Source organism: Phalacrocorax carbo, chromosome 7 (genome assembly GCF_963921805.1).
Source record: "Phalacrocorax carbo chromosome 7, bPhaCar2.1, whole genome shotgun sequence".
Taxonomy (NCBI): Eukaryota; Metazoa; Chordata; class Aves; order Suliformes; family Phalacrocoracidae; genus Phalacrocorax; species Phalacrocorax carbo.
Genome location: NC_087519.1, coordinates 50,188,452 through 50,204,338, shown reverse-complemented (window position 1 = coordinate 50,204,338; position 15,887 = coordinate 50,188,452). Strand labels below are relative to the sequence as shown.

Sequence of the window (15,887 nt, the reverse complement as noted above, 5' to 3'; positions counted from 1 at the left end):
CGTATGACCTGAATCTCAACGCTTCTGTAAAGTTAATGACACCAAAATTAAAACATCATGTGCCGAGCATTGCTCTCCACATACTAGGTCAACCCTGCTGGGTGGGAATTTGTGCAGGCACAAGGTCTTATTCACCGGCCGACGTTGAGCAGCATGCGGCCCCGCGTGTCTAATTTTTAGTCTGAGTGATTGATTTGAAGGGGCTGATGTAGGTAGATCAAGTCGAAAGGGTTGCAGCAGCGCCGGTGAGGCAGGAGTCTGGACCGTAACGTTTTTCCACCCAGTTATTCGGTGTTAAATTCTTTTCTGCCTGCGAACCAGAGGATGATATCTAACATATGGGAATCATTGAGGAAATGTAAATTTAGCTTAAAATATTAAACATTGAAGAGAAAGGGCAGAAAACAAAGAAGAAGTCATCATAAATAGATGGGCAGTACTGTGAGAAAGAGTGAAAAATGAGAGAGAATGCAGTCATTCTCTGAACTCTTGAATTATTGAAAGGCTAATACACCACAAAGACAGTTCACAGCAAAAAAGAACCAAAGTGTGCTATACCCAGATTATATAAAACAAAGGGCCCGAACGAGCCATGCTTGAGGGTGTGTGAAATTAAATGGAGGAAGGGCTGAGCAGGAAGATGGAGGTCTGGGGGGCCCAGGACTGCCCGGTGCTGACGGCAGATCACGGAGCCACAAGCTGCCGCCAGAGCCACGGACAAGAGTCTCTCTAGGTCTTATGGCAAATCTGTTTACCAGTGCGTGAAGGAGAGTCAATTGCTATAGAAGTGTTAGGAGGGGAAACTGGAATTATTTTTCCCCTCTGAAGGAAGGAGTCTGAGAGGGGCAGAAGTAGAGAGCGTCCAAAGGGTGAAAGCATTTCTATTACCTGTGCCTGAGAATGAAGGCTGCTGCTTGGGCTGCGCAGCCCAAACCAGACTGTAAACCTGGCAGGTTTTGTCCACTGATTCAGCAGAGATCAGCGGGAGCTTCACATGAGGAAGGACTGATCTGGTTTGGCATCCCAGGCTAAAGATCTCGGTTTCCAGTGGCTTTTCTGTGAATCCACTCTTACATAGTGGTCTTTCCTCAAGCAATACCGTGAGTTAGGACTTTGTATGTGACCAAGCAATACAGGTTTTTAAAAAATACATTTGCTGCAGATTAATCAGGAATTCGGAAAAATTCAGAGACAAAAATGAATTCAAAGATGTGCAGCAATAATTAGGTGGGGGACTAAATACTGTACTAATAGACCAAATGAATTACTGAGAAATGAATGAATAAACAGCTACGCAATTGAACACAGTTAACAATAGTTAAGTATAACTCCAGTTGTAGCGTACCGTATTTAGATGCTTCTTATGCTGATTTTGTCCTACGCCAGTGGAGTTATTCCTGATCTATTCCTGCTGTAAGAAAAATTGACTCCCATCAAAGGAGTGGAGTTCTGTCAGGTGGTGGCATCCAAGGTGTGTTTAGAGGGAAAGTCATAAGGTAGAAATAATTCAGACTGCAGGGAAGAATTACCAGAGTGAAATACTGAGAGGTGTATGAAATAATCTCCCTAGGGAGCAGTGGCAGCAGCATCTCCTGGAGCATTTGCAAGTGGCCTGGCAAAACATGAGAGGATGTGTTATTCTGGTGGGGAGGAGGGTGCTTTGCCTCCCGGCTGGGCAAGCAGAGTAGTCAAAGGGCTTGGGTATGTCAGGACTGGGCCTTTGGGGCTCTTTAATTTTTTTTTTTTTTTTCTGTAGTTATGTGCTCTGCTGTCTCCTTCCTTTGCTGATCTGCAAACCTCTGATAAACCCGTGTGTGTGTGTGTGGACCTCACTGAGCCTTGTTCCTGTTTCCGCAGCCTGGAGAAGCACATGCTGTCACACAGCGAGGAGAGGGAGTACAAGTGCGACCAGTGCCCCAAAGCCTTTAACTGGAAGTCCAACTTGATACGTCACCAAATGTCGCACGACAGCGGGAAGCACTACGAGTGCGAAAACTGTGCCAAGGTACAGTGAATTTGTAGGCTGCCTGGCGCTTCTCGTGCCGCTGGATGCACGAGAGCGTGGAATTGGGGATGCCCAGGGCTGGGATGCAGGAGTGCGTAAGGCTGCTGCCGTGCGCCAGACGGTTTCTCAAGGGTTTGCACTTCTACTTTATAAATATGTTATTCTTCTACCCTCTTTGATTTGGAAAGTGGGGTCTGAACTGAGCGCTGGTGCAGAATGCTGAGGATCCCTGAGCTCGGGGCTCGGTGCCTTGCGAGGACTGGTGGGGTGTAAGAAACTCCAAGGAAATGCAGGGCCCCACCTGCAATATCAATCAAAATAAGAAATAGCGATGGTCCCCAGCTGTGCTAAGTGAGTGCAACTATCTCATCTCCAGAGCATCTCTATCACTTCCCAGCACCGGGTTTGCTGTGCAGATTCCTCGTGTAGCATGTGGTGCTCTGCATTGCTTTTTACGATTCCCAAAGCTTGGGCCTTTTGCATAAGGACTTCCTCATTTTTAAGTAGATTTGCTGCAATAACGGGAATTTTGTATTGAGCTGAGACTTGTAAGACACAGCCAAGCCCTGAGCACCAGGGCTGTGTTGTGTACAGGACTTCTCACTGTCATGCACTCAGTTGTTGCTATCTTAAAGTATTTCTGTTGCAGTAATGCTTAGAGGTTTCAAGCAGCCACATTTTAACTTGCTTTCTGTGAAGTCCCTGACCTCAGAAGCACAATTTCTAATGGCAGGGGCAAACATATCTGCTGCAGCAGCTGCGAAGGGGTTAACAGATCCACCAAATACTTGGCTGATCCTGGGAAACTGAGGCCCTGTCCTGCAAGCACAGCTCCCATTGATGCGCATTAGCGAGGCTGTGATGCAGCCACAGTTTTTAATCTTAAATGCTCCCAAATAGCTCCGAGGTTTGAATTTTAAGAGACTCTTGTAATAACTGGCTTCTTCTGCAGTTAAGTTTCTTGGTTAATCAGTACTCATTTCCTAGCAGGTTTTCACGGACCCCAGCAACCTTCAGAGGCATATTCGTTCCCAGCATGTTGGGGCTCGTGCTCACGCTTGTCCAGAGTGCGGCAAAACCTTTGCCACTTCTTCAGGCCTCAAACAGCATAAACACATCCACAGCAGTGTCAAACCTTTTATATGTAAGTCTTTAACTAAACGTCTTTGGTTAAGTGTTATTTCTTTTGTCAAAAAGCAGCGTAACCTGGAAGCAGGAGGTTGTGTTGTGCTCCCTTTGAATTTCCCGCTGGCTTCATGGGAGCTGTGAGTTATGAAATGAGCACTGGGTAATTTGTAGTCCAGTGCAAAGCGTTATTTTCATCCAATTTTCCTTTTCAGGCAGATGCTGTATGCTGTATAAATGTACCTGTTGTCCCTGGGATATTTTGCCATGCACAGAGGCAAAGAGCGAGCGGGGAGTGAGATTTAGCAAGAAGGAGCCGTGCCAGGCTCGGCGGCCGCAGCCTCATTGCTTTGCACCGCGCCAAGCCGGCTGCTCTCCCTCCTGCTCCTCTGCACGAGCAGCAGCCCCCCGTGCCGTGCCCCGTGCTGGATGCGGCCCTGCTGCGCAGGGCAGCCGTAGCGCTGGCCCAGGGGAGGAGGCGGCAGTGCTGGGGTGCGCAGGGGAGGGGGGCAGCAGCTGCCACCGCGGCCGGGATGCACTGGGAATTAAGCAGAGCCAGCAAAGGCTGCTTTGCTTTAGGAGTTAATTTTGGGCCACGGTCTCCGCAGCAGATGCCATGACTTTTGCTGGAGTTGGAAAGTGAACCTGAGAGGCAGTGGATTTCAGTCGGAGGGGCTTGCTTCCCTCCTTGAGGCTCCTTTGCATGGCCCGAAGTATTGAGTTGAGCTATTGGATCTTCACCAACAGCTGCTCCAGCAATAAAACTTGCCTTGTATGTGGGCCTGACTGTACTAGGCTGTAAATTGGATCCTCAGAGTCTCACGGGTTGTGTTTACTGCTGAGCCAGATCCTGCTAGGAAATGGGGAAGCTGGGTGCACGGGAATGTTGCAGGTTGCTTTCTCTCCCTTTCACCAGCCAAACAGAGGCAGAAAATATTTAAGAAAACTGTTCTTGGTAGCACTAATCTCCACCGCAGTCTTTTCATGCACCTGCTATAGCTTGAAAGGCACCTTGTGACCACCTCCCCTACTTGTCCACTAAACTTTGTAATCTTTTGCTGCTCTCAACAATAATTTACCAAAATATCAACGCCACACCTGGACGAAGTGGCGGCCGCACACAAATTCCTCAAGAGGAGTATTGGTGTGAGAGACTCATCTGTGCAGAGTCTGAAAATCTGCCACTCGGTTAGATAATGCTTTTGGTTTGGGCTTCTTCAGTGAGAAAATGTATAACTAGATCCAATGATAAATATCACTAATCATTGTTAAACCTGATAAACAGGTTAAGTAATTACACTTAAGGATTATAATTATTAGAAAGCAGTAACTTCTGGCCAGGTAGGGACTCTTCAGACAGTCCTGTTGCAGCCAACGCCCTACATAAAAGTCTATAAGTGGCACCTGTCTTAAATGAAATAATCTCTCAAATGCTCTTTGTTACTATTTATTCTGATAAATCAAAACACCAGCCAGCATTCTTCATATGTACAGTGTGAGGGATGAAACCCCGTTGAGCAGCCTACGACTAACAGCCATGTAATTGCAGAACAAAAGGGTTTGGAGACCACATGTCTTTGTTGAGCAATGGAAGGGAGGTAGGGTCACCTAAAGGAGATATCTGTTTTCCACCAGAAGGCCACACACCATGATTTACTCGTACCGGTCTGTTTATGGCAACTGTCTCTTATTACAGTACACCGCCCAAGCTTGAGTGAAAACTCACCAACACTAAGGTAATTACTCACTGCCTTCGCAAAATCTCCAGCCTTTCCAAATAGAAACCACATGCCATAATAGACCGAACATATTCAAAATAGTACTTACAGTAATTTTTTTAATAAGTAGAAAATATGCAAACTTAACTGCTGGCTAATTTGGGGTCCAGAGACAATTGCGGTACAGAGTGTGTGTAGGCATGAGATGAAGTTTTGCAATTTGGGAGCCAGATTAGGAGTTTGTGTTAAACCTGGAGTCTCAGAGCAATAAAAGCTACAAGGAGGGAAGCTTCCCTTACAAGTTAGTTGCTTAGAAGTATGGCACTGAGATTTAAAGGGTGTAATAAGGTGTAATAGGAGAAATCAAAACCAGCTTCTGTTGCTTTGATACGTGGAAGCAATTAAAGTTGATAACCGTCCCCCATCTACTAAAGTTTAAGCAAAGCTTTATTTGGAAATAGAAGTTGTGATGAAAAAGAGGTAGATCTTATAACACAAATTTACCTGAGGAGCCCTGGCTCCTGGGAATATCCACGGAGGTTGACGTAGTGCAGTCGATTTGCACACAGAACCTCCTCCAAAACCAGCGGGGCATTGGGTGTGCCCTTCATCGATGCCGTGTTACACACAGGCTTCAGGTGATGGTCCCCAAGAGTAAAACTGCTCTGGGGGGTAAGAACTTCAGACCTGGCCCCAAAATTTCTTTGCCAGCCCTGAGAGCCGATGGATTTAATAGACTGCCTGTTAAATGCAAGAGGCTCCTTGAGCAAGCAGCACCTCATTCAATAGTTTTAAATAACATCTATGCTGATAGAAGATCAAAGAGGTAAAGTCCTCAGCACAACTGTTAATTGTTTGATTGCGATTATTATAATAAATATTTACGTATTTTAATGGTGTTGCCATTGTTGGTTTAATTTAGTTTTAAAACTGAGATAAAATATATTTAGTCAAATGATTAATTTGTATCTTCCTTCATAGTTTGTAAGGATGTCTCTCAATTGTGCGTACTTTTGCGTTTCTCTGGAGTAGAATATTCCTCTCAGTTCTGTTGACTTTTGGCTATATTGATGGAGAGTAATAATTCAATAATGTATCAATGTTTTTTAAGGGAGAACTTCCCAAACTTAGGATGACCAGGTCTGTGCCAGTACAGCCCTTCTCACCCGCTTCCCGCTCCAGCCTACCTGAGTGAAGCGTTATGTTTAATACAGTCATGTGAATAAGAAGCAGGCCCTCAAAACTACCTGGCAGAAGATCAAAAGTTCATGAAACATGATTTGTTTTTAATTATACGTTAGCCTAGTCTTGTAAATGTATGCATCTGAGGGTTTTTTTTGCTGGAAAAAATAGATATGGCCTGATGCTCTGCTGCTCTACGTTAGGCATAACACTGTCAGTGTTGATAGCGTTATCCTGCCTTAGACAAGGAGAGGAGTTGGCCCATAATATCCAAGATGAAGCTTGCAGGAACCTATGGATGTGTCACTCAAATCACCATTTTGGTCAGTTTAATTCTGGTTTGTGTGATCAACCTGACGGGAGCAGTGGGAGCTTTTTGTGTAAGACCTCAACAGTGAAGGTAAGGGGCCTGATTCTGTACCGTGAAGTATGGAGGTGACTTTCCTGTGCCTGTGATTAGGTTAAAAATAGGAGAAAAGAGCAGAAAAATGAGACCTTCGTACTGCAACAAATAAAAACGAATAGTTCTATTAAATAAAAAATACTTCTATGTTAAATAGGCAAATAACGTATTTTTAAAAAAAGAAACAAAGTACTTAGAAAATCAAGTGATTTTAAGGAACTGGAATAATTTTCTTTTCTTTTCTTTTCTTTTCTTTTCTTTTCTTTTCTTTTCTTTTCTTTTCTTTTCTTTTCTTTTCTTTTCTTTTCTTTTCTTTTCTTTTCTTTTCTTTTCTTTTCTTTTCTTTTCTTTTCTTTTCTTTTCTTTTCTTTTCTTTTCTTTTCTTTTCTTTTCTTTTCTTTTCTTTTCTTTTCTTTTCTTTTCTTTTCTTTTCTTTTCTTCTCTTCTCTTCTCTTCTCTTCTCTTCTCTTCTCTTCTCTTCTCTTCTCTTCTCTTCTCTTCTCTTCTCTTCTCTTCTCTTCTCTTCTCTTCTCTTCTCTTCTCTTCTCTTCTCTTCTCTTCTCTTCTCTTCTCTTCTCTTCTCTTCTCTTCTCTTCTCTTCTCTTCTTTTCTTCTTTTCTTCTTTTCTTTTTTCTTTTCCTCTCCTCTCCTCTCCTCTCCTCTCCTCTCCTCTCCTCTCCTCTCCTCTCCTCTCCTCTCCTCTCCTCTCCTCTCCTCTCCTCTCCTCTCCTCTCCTCTCCTCTCCTCTCCTCTCCTCTCCTCTCCTCTCCTCTCCTCTCCTCTCCTCTCCTCTCCTCTCCTCTCCTCTTTCCTTCCTTTCACTTCCTTTCTTTTTTCCTTTTTCCTTTTTTCTTCTCTTTTCTCTCCTCTCTCTTCTCTTTGTCTCTTCTACTTTTCCCTCTTCCTTCTTGTCTCTCTTTTCACTTTCCTTTCTTTTACATCTTTTTTCTTCTTTATTTTTTATATTATTTTTCATTTTCTCTCTTTTCTTTCCCATCTCTCCTTGTGAATGAAGATTTCCAGCAGGAACAGTAACTGATACACAGCAACAAACATTCTTCCTGAATTACCGCATTGCAAATTTCCTGTGTTTGGGCCCAATTCTGCACTCTTTACCCCACGAATTGTCCCGGGGATGTCAACGGGACGTGAACAGGGAAAACGGGTGGATCAGGCAGGATCAGGCCCTCGAACAATAGGAGCATTGTTGCTGAGATATGAAGCAGCCTGCTGAAGAGGTAAACAGTTAAGAGATGACAACAAGTGGCCGAGTTTCTCAAGGGCAGAGATTTAGAGGAGCAGGAAGGTTAGCGCAGGCCCCGGTGCGAGTGGAAGTTAGAGGACGTGATTGCAGTTCATGGGAACCGAGAGTGCAGGATGGGATACATTCAATTCAGTTTCCTTTGCAGGCTTAAAATAGAGCCATTGTAAATTATGTCAGTCTGTCTCAAATCATGAAAATGATTGTTAAAAAGGCCTCAGAATACACAATGTGTATTGTTGTGTGGCTTTGATGTGTGAAAGATGAGAGCTTATGATATAACACAAATTAAATAAAAATAAAGTGGCCATATGCTTTTTCCTGGTTGGGAAAAAAAAGGGATTTATTACAGAGGGATAACACCGCTTACTGATAATGCTGCTGCCTTGTTTTTAAACAAGGCTGGAGCTGATCCTGCTAGAAATGAGACAGTGCAGAGGTACGGGCAAATCTTAGCATAAGGAAAAGCACAAGACATAGCACAGCCCTGGGACTTGCTCGATGCCCCTGCTCGTGCAAAGGATGACAGAAAGGGACATAAAAAGGCACTGGGGAGCTGAGCATTATCCTCTTTGAAACTTCTTAACTTACGGACCTATAATTTGGTTGCTGCCCTAGTTGGTTCCCTGAGGTTTGTAGCAGCCAGAAAATCAGGGATGTGCTAAATCCCGTTTGCTTCAACGGCATGATTCACACGTCATAGTGTCTCGCTCTGCACCACCGGGACCGCTTTCAGCCTCCTGCTACTGCAAATGGTTGCTGAAGCCGTGCTCCGACATGCCAGGTGTCGCAGGCTAGGTCAGGCCCGTAAGCTTGAGGTAGATCTCCTCCCCTCTGTGGTTTCGGGCTTTCTCCAAGTGCTTCTTTTGTGAGGCTGAAGCTGTTCTCATCCCAGAGGAGTTTGAAAGGAAAGCCATCGAGCTGTTTTGAGCATCAGACATGCAGATAAATACAGCTGAATTCTTAAAGGAATTATTGTTGAAATACTGTGTATTTTTTCATGTGCAAGAGACAAATAAGCAATATTAAGACTAGTAAAGGTATTAAGCTGTGACATTTAGAGTTACAGCATCCCAGGCACCCGTAGAAACACTGTACATTACACAAATAGAAATGCTTTGGAAATATGAGAGTACTAGATGGAGGATACTCAGGCTGTAGCCTGGACTTTCATGAGATTAAATTCTTAATTGTAAGTGGAAAAAATGTTTGTTAATAAGGTTATGCACTTGGAAATACCTGGTTGTCTCCTCCTTCACCTCTTTTAGATCCTTCTAGTCTCGCAGACTGAAAGCTCTGTGAGGCAGCTCTGTCTATCTCCTTTCTGGTCCTGCAAATATTTATTTTAATGGCTAACTTTCTGCATGTGAATAGTGACATAAGTGGATGTCATCTGAAGACAGGAGTGGTCGCTCACGCAGGAGCACCATGGGTTCAAACGGTGTTAGAGCACCGAGCTGCGGCGCTCAGCGGGGCTCTGGGTGCTAAATGCAATATGGGATAACGGTACTGGATGTGTGACACTGTGCAATACGAAGAGCAAACAAGGAAACTTTGTCTTTTAGTGATTTCAGACCTTTTCTGGTTTGTTGGAGTGGGTTTTGGTGCTGTCCTTAGACGTTTGTCTGCTTAGATGCCTTGCTTTGGAAGAGTACAAATAGCTTTTCGTACATTTGTGCACCCAGACTTCTCCTTATGGCTTCCTAATTGACATTTGGCGGGTAAAAAAGTAGTGTTATTTGCAAAATTTTGAGGGTGGGGGCAATTACCATAAAGCCTGAGATGTGTTGTTGTTGTTGTTTACATACAGGTGAGGTCTGCCATAAATCCTATACTCAGTTTTCAAACCTTTGTCGTCATAAGCGCATGCATGCTGATTGCAGAACCCAAATCAAGTGCAAAGACTGTGGACAAATGTTCAGCACTACGTCTTCCTTAAATAAACACAGGAGATTTTGTGAGGGCAAGAACCATTTTGCAGCAGGAGGATTTTTTGGCCAAGGCATTTCACTTCCTGGAACCCCAGCTATGGATAAAACGTCCATGGTTAATATGAATCATGCAAATCCGGGCCTTGCTGACTATTTTGGAGCCAATAGGCATCCTGCTGGTCTTACCTTTCCAACAGCTCCTGGATTTTCTTTTAGCTTCCCCGGTCTGTTTCCTTCAGGCTTGTACCACAGGCCACCTTTGCTACCTACTAGTTCTCCTGTTAAAGGACTACCGAGCGCAGATCAGACAAACAAAAGTCAAAGTCCCCTCATGACAAATCCTCAGATACTGCCAGCCACCCAGGATATTTTGAAGGCACTAAATAAGCAACCATCAGTAGGGGAGAATAAGCCAGTGGAGCTTCAACCAGAGAGGTCCTCTGAAGAGAGGCCGCATGAGAAACTCAGTGACCAGTCAGAGAGTAGTGACCTTGACCTTGACGATGTCAGTACCCCCAGTGGCAGTGACCTGGAAACCACCTCGGGCTCTGATCTGGAAAGTGACATTGAAAGTGAGAAAGAGAAATTTAAAGAAAATGGTAAAATGTTCAAAGACAAAGTAAGCTCTCTGCAGAGCCTGGCTTCAATAAATAATAAGAAAGACCACAGCAATCATTCCATTTTCTCACCATCCTTAGAGGAGCAGACTGCGGTGTCAGGAGCGGTGAATGATTCTATAAAGGCTATTGCTTCTATTGCTGAAAAGTACTTTGGTTCAACAGGACTTGTGGGGCTGCAAGACAAAAAAGTCGGAGCCTTACCTTACCCTTCCATGTTTCCCCTCCCATTTTTTCCAGCATTCTCTCAATCAATGTATCCATTTCCTGATAGAGACTTGAGACCGTTACCCTTGAAAGTGGAGCCCCAATCACCCAGTGAAATAAAGAAGATCCCAAAGGGAAGCTCTGAGTCTCCCTTTGACCTCACCATAAAGCGTAAGGAGGAGAAGTCACTTACTCCCATACCCTCAAAGCCAGCAGCCCCCTCTGCGGCAAGCCAGGACCAGCCTCTAGATCTCAGCATGGGCAGCAGAAGTCGAGCCAGCGGCACAAAACAAGCCGAGCCTCGGAAAAACCACGTCTTTGGAGAAAAGAAAGGAGGCGACCTCGAGCAAAGGAAAGCTTCGGAGTCCTCCTTGCAGCACGCCAGGCCCACCCCGTTCTTTATGGATCCCATTTACAGGTAACGGACTATCTGCTGCCTTTCGGCGTCCTTTGGTACAGGTGGTTAGGTCTGCCAGGGCCACCTGCCCGCAGATGCCCCATTCCCATCCCCCCATCCCTGGAGGCGTCATCCCACCGCGGGGGCATGGGGTGGCCCGGGGCGCACGCTGACCCGCGCACACCGCCTCAAATCCGAGCTGCCCAGAGCAAAGCCGGGGTCTGGTAATGCTGCAGTTAGCAAGTCTTCGTGACTGCCCTCACTGCAGTGACTCATTTAGCTGTGCAGCTTGACGTCTAGAAGATGAATTTATTCTCTTACCCAGAAACGAATTGGCATCAGTATTGAATATTCGTGTATGTACTGTGTATTTGACATCACTGGTTTGCCCCAAATTCCTTTTCTTCCAAAATGCTGCCCACTTGCCTTTACTGCCCTCTGCCTCTGCCTTCCCCTGGAAATTAAGAGAGTATCTCACCAGGGTACCAGAGGTACATCCCCTTTTTAGTTCCTCCTGAATTAAGTAGGAGTATCTCATAAGCACAACAAAGAAGCAGATTTGCCCTAAGGTGTATTAAAAATATGGAAATTGAGAGTGATTTCTGCCTATTTTTTGCACTGATCTGATCAACGGGTTGATTTATCTGGGCATTTCATTAATATAATTGAAGGCACGATGTCCGTGTGTGCACAAAGCCTAATGAGTGGGCTAGTGAATCTGAACTACTTTATGAAATCAATGGGCGCCTTGTCGTTGGCTTCGATGGGTGCACAAACAGACACTGTCAGTGAGCCGAGGTTTTAAAAACCAGTGGTGAAATCCTGACCCCTCGGTGTTTCCCAGTAGTACTGAGGTGGAGCTCGCTGGGGTCTGGATTTCACGTGCATCCTGTGTACGTCAGTCCCTCTTTGCCCTTCGCCTTACTGCTTGTATATTTGTAACCAGCCAAAGTCATGCATCTAAATTAGTTTAGGGAAATATTAGCCATAAAAATATTAGTCTGTAATATAAATGACTGATTTTACAGCCTATCATTAAAAACAAAAAGTTAGTGCCATGTAAATGATGCTAATTTATTACTTTATCTGAAAAAGAAATGCTGTGGGCAAAGTTTTTGGAGAATGCTCTCGCGTAAGACAACAGGTATGCATTATGAAGAAGCAGGATATGATGCTGTTTACTGAGATGGTTTTATTCGTGCCAGGTTGATATCTGTGTTAGACCGTAGTTTTTCTTTGCATCATATTAATTTTAAATGCCTGAAGCAGTGGAAATAATGATCCGTGTATAGTCCTGCATTACAAAGTAAGGAAATCCGTGCATACTCTGGCAGCGTAGCACGTGGCCAGTTGTTACCAAGCCTTCCTTTGCCATGAGTTACATCTATATATGGACAACAGGTTCTGTCCCTTAAACCATACACATCAGTAACAGAAAAAGCAAAAACCTCAAATTTCCACACTGCTTCTGAATTACCTGCTTTTTTGCTGCCTAAATGCCCACAGGAGTTGATCGCAGGCTTTGTTGCTGGCATATCAGATTCAGTGCGTTCCTGCAAACCTGCCTTTCTTGCCCTGCTTGTGCACGGCCGTGCACAAGGAGAGGCTTCCAGGATGGTGGCTGTGATGTCTCGCATGGTCAGACAAGAGGGGGTCCATTGCCAGAGGCTCCTGTTGCCTTGAAGTCCTCTGCTCTGAGCGGAGAGCGCATTCAGTTGCCTTATTTCTTCATAAAAATGCTCGGTAGTTAGTCATTGGTTCCTATTATGATTATTACTGGTCTTTTGAAATGGGATTATTTCCTATGTAAATGGTATAATTTCCCTTTAATGGCGATTCACAGCCCCCACCCACGGTAATGGGTTGTATGCGGGAATCGGGAGTTGACTGTACTTCCTTATCTTTTACCATTATCTCTGAGAAACAAATTACTTGATGTATAATTGACTATTTTAAACATGAGTAGCTGTATAATTATTAATATTTGAGACCGATTCATCACAAGCAAATCTAATTTTAACATTTACAGAGTAGAGAAAAGAAAGTTAACGGACCCACTGGAAGCTTTAAAAGAGAAATACTTGAGACCTTCCCCGGGATTCTTGTTTCATCCACAAGTAAGTATTTTGGGAATTTTGATGTTATAAACAAGCCTGTTGATGCTTCAAAGCAGGTGCAGAGAAATGAATGCAGTCTTAGTCATTTTTGGATTTCCTAAAACACACAGTTTTTGCTGCACCATTGTGGTGGAAAAGCGTAGGCATTGTTCTGAGCTTCTTGATGTTTCGCAGATGAAACAACATGTTTTGATTATAGAGGAAGCCAGATTCAAACTACATGTATGTTTTAGAACCGTGTTCCTCCAAAACCGTAGTGTAGCTACCAATACTTGCAGCTACCCGTGTGTTCTTCCGCACCCTCCTTGCTCCGGGCCGGTGCAGTGGAGTCAATATTGACTGCAGGAAGATGATGTAGATTCAAAGTTGGGCCAGCAAAGCTAAGCATCCCAGTTGTCAATATTTAAGTACACCCAGAAAAGAGATAAAACCTTCCACCCAATGCTTTCAAGTCGCATAATGCAAATGCTCCATCTCCTTTTGGTAGCTGTTGCGGGCTGTAGCGCGTGCAGTGACTTTGTAGGATCCCTGCGCCTCCGTGCCTGGAGACATGCTCTGTGAGAGGGCTGATGTCTTGCTCATAGGCCATAATCCTGCTGCTTATTTGCTGAATAACAAAAATTTAGGAGGGTCTGCCTAAAACAGTGTAACGACTGCCACGTGCATGTAGTATAGAAAGAGGACCTGTAGGCAAATTATACGTTGCTTTTCTTCAACAGCACCACACCTTCATTTTGCCTTCTTTCTCCTTGCTTAAGGAGATGTTGCTAAACATTTGGGTTAAACCTTATGCCTGAAATAAAATGCTCGGTGCTATTTGCAAATTTGAAACTCTTGCTGACTACAGGCTGTTTCATCCTAATAATGACACCCCATACACGGGTCTTGTATTTTAAGCACAAAACCAGGAGCTGCTGTCTCTGGTGCAGCTTCCTCTGATTCCTGAGCAAACCGTGCCGATAATCCGCTGCAGTTTGGGTTTGCGGGGTTTTTTGGGTTGTTTGGGTTTTGGTTTTGATTTTTAATTAAGGCAACAGTTGTTATGTCCTGAATTCTGTGGAATATATTCTGAAATATGGGACTTCTGGAGAAGCAGAAGAGCAGCTGACGGCATATATGGTTGCAGAGGCACAAACATAATGTTATTACATGGGCGGAGAGTGCAGAAAAACACCCCATTCCAGTTCCAGTGCCTGTAGGAAGCGAAGGGTCTATTAAGTATTAAAATTACCAAGAATTTATGTAAAGGATCTAATAGCAGCTCCTCACCTCTTGCCGAGTTACCTTCTTTGCCCAAGTTGCAAAGCAACAAGTAAAAATCCCCATTTCAGGGCAGTCAGTACTAATGCACAAATACGCAATCAGGGGCTCGGTCCTCTTTGTGTCCCCTGGTGTAAAACCAGGGGGGTTCTTCTCCATCAAATGAGTGATTCTGTTACAGCGGCTAAGGGGCTGTAAAGTAACAGTAAATTATTTCAATGAGGGCATTTTAGGTACTGTATCGGTGGAAGAAACAATATCATTTTGCTTAGCGCTAGCTAGCTTTTCAGAAGGTGTAAATCGATGTCATTTAGTGAAGTTGGCTCAGGGGGCTCGGAAGGTTTTGCCACAGTTTGGTCTGACGACGGTGGTGGTAGGTAGCGTAGGCAGAGGGTAGGAAAGGAGGCCGTTTGGGTAAAACGCACCGTTAGCAGTTTGTCTGTGGTGGGAAGGGAAGGAGTTGGGTGCTTGAGTTGGGTACTTTTCTACGTAGCGTTGTATGAGTTACATGGGGAACTGGGGGAGGGTTAATGGCAGTTAGATGAGAATGCCGTAGCTGTGCAGGTGAAATGGAGACATCGGGTGTTTTGCCGTTAACGGGCAGGATGTCAGGATTTCAGCCCTCGTGTTTTTTTCACAAAGAGTTGGTTAAATCTATTGTCGGTGCCCGAGGAAGGTCCCAGTGTGGTCACCAGGTCCGTCAGCGTGAGCAGGGGGTGTCGGGTGCCACCTCCCTACTGCGGTGCCAGCCGCGGTGGGGCAGAGCCGGCACCCTCTGGCAGGAGGGAGGGCTAGTTGTGCATCTGCGCTGCTGAACGCGTGCACGGGGGTGCACAGGTATCCCCGCTATACCCTTTTGCCCATTCCTCCACATTTCTCATTGTGCAATAGAAAAAAGAATCCACGGTAAAAACTGGCTTTCGTTTTATCACTTACGTAGCTGCTCGGGGTAGCGTCTTTAACTTGGTGTGAGATGGGTGGATACAAAGGTCATGAGTGTAACATACGCGCTTAATACATTGTAAAAAAAAAAACCCTAAACCACCATCACGTGTCCTGTCAAAAGAGTAAATGCCAAAACCTGCTTTCTTGCTGACTTTAATAGAAAGGAGTCCTGTTTGCAAAGGCAGAATTTGGCTCGGTATTTATAGAGGACTGGGGAATGGCTTGCAGAGAAGCTGTTTTTCCTTTATAGTCCTGTTCACCCTTGTAAAAGTACAGGTGTGGATTGCACCGCAAGTTTTCATTTTCTGTTGGCAGGATTTATCTGTGTAAAATATGAACAAAATTATTGTCTGTGTCCTACAAGTTTGTGTTTCCGTAGGTGAATTTATTTCTGAAACTTGCCATCTGATGAAGCAAGAATTTATTGTTTTTAACTGGACAACACGACAGCTAACAGATGGATCTTAAAAATAGGTTTCTGAAGTAGAGATTAAAGACATAAACCCTGCAGTCCTTACCCTGTACCTGCCTGGGCAAAATTCCTCCCGGTGACAGTGGCCCGAAAGCTATGAAAATTAGATCATTTAACGGTATTTCACAATAATTTGCCATTACAAGGATTGCATTTTTAGAGAGGGAGTACCCCAATGCAACAAATCGTTCAGAATAACAACTTAATTAGTATCTTTAAATAAAATCTTAATTAGTAGATTGATTGC

General features: G+C 44.4%; 1 protein-coding gene across 11 annotated transcripts in view; it reads left to right on the top strand.

Moving 5' to 3' along the window:
• The window catches only part of MECOM (MDS1 and EVI1 complex locus), a 347,700-nt gene that overhangs the window by 313,432 nt on the left and 18,381 nt on the right, over positions 1-15,887 (top strand). For 7 of the 11 annotated variants that reach the window (XM_064457947.1, XM_064457945.1, XM_064457953.1 and 4 more), the window contains 4 exons: positions 1,858-2,005; positions 2,993-3,149; positions 9,505-10,867; positions 12,876-12,963. In XM_064457947.1, coding sequence (XP_064314017.1) covers positions 1,858-2,005; positions 2,993-3,149; positions 9,505-10,867; positions 12,876-12,963 — 1,756 coding nt within the window. The remainder of the gene's footprint in view (positions 1-1,857; positions 2,006-2,992; positions 3,150-9,504; positions 10,868-12,875; positions 12,964-15,887) is intronic. The other 4 variants (XM_064457948.1, XM_064457946.1, XM_064457955.1 and 1 more) reach the window with 3 other exon arrangements.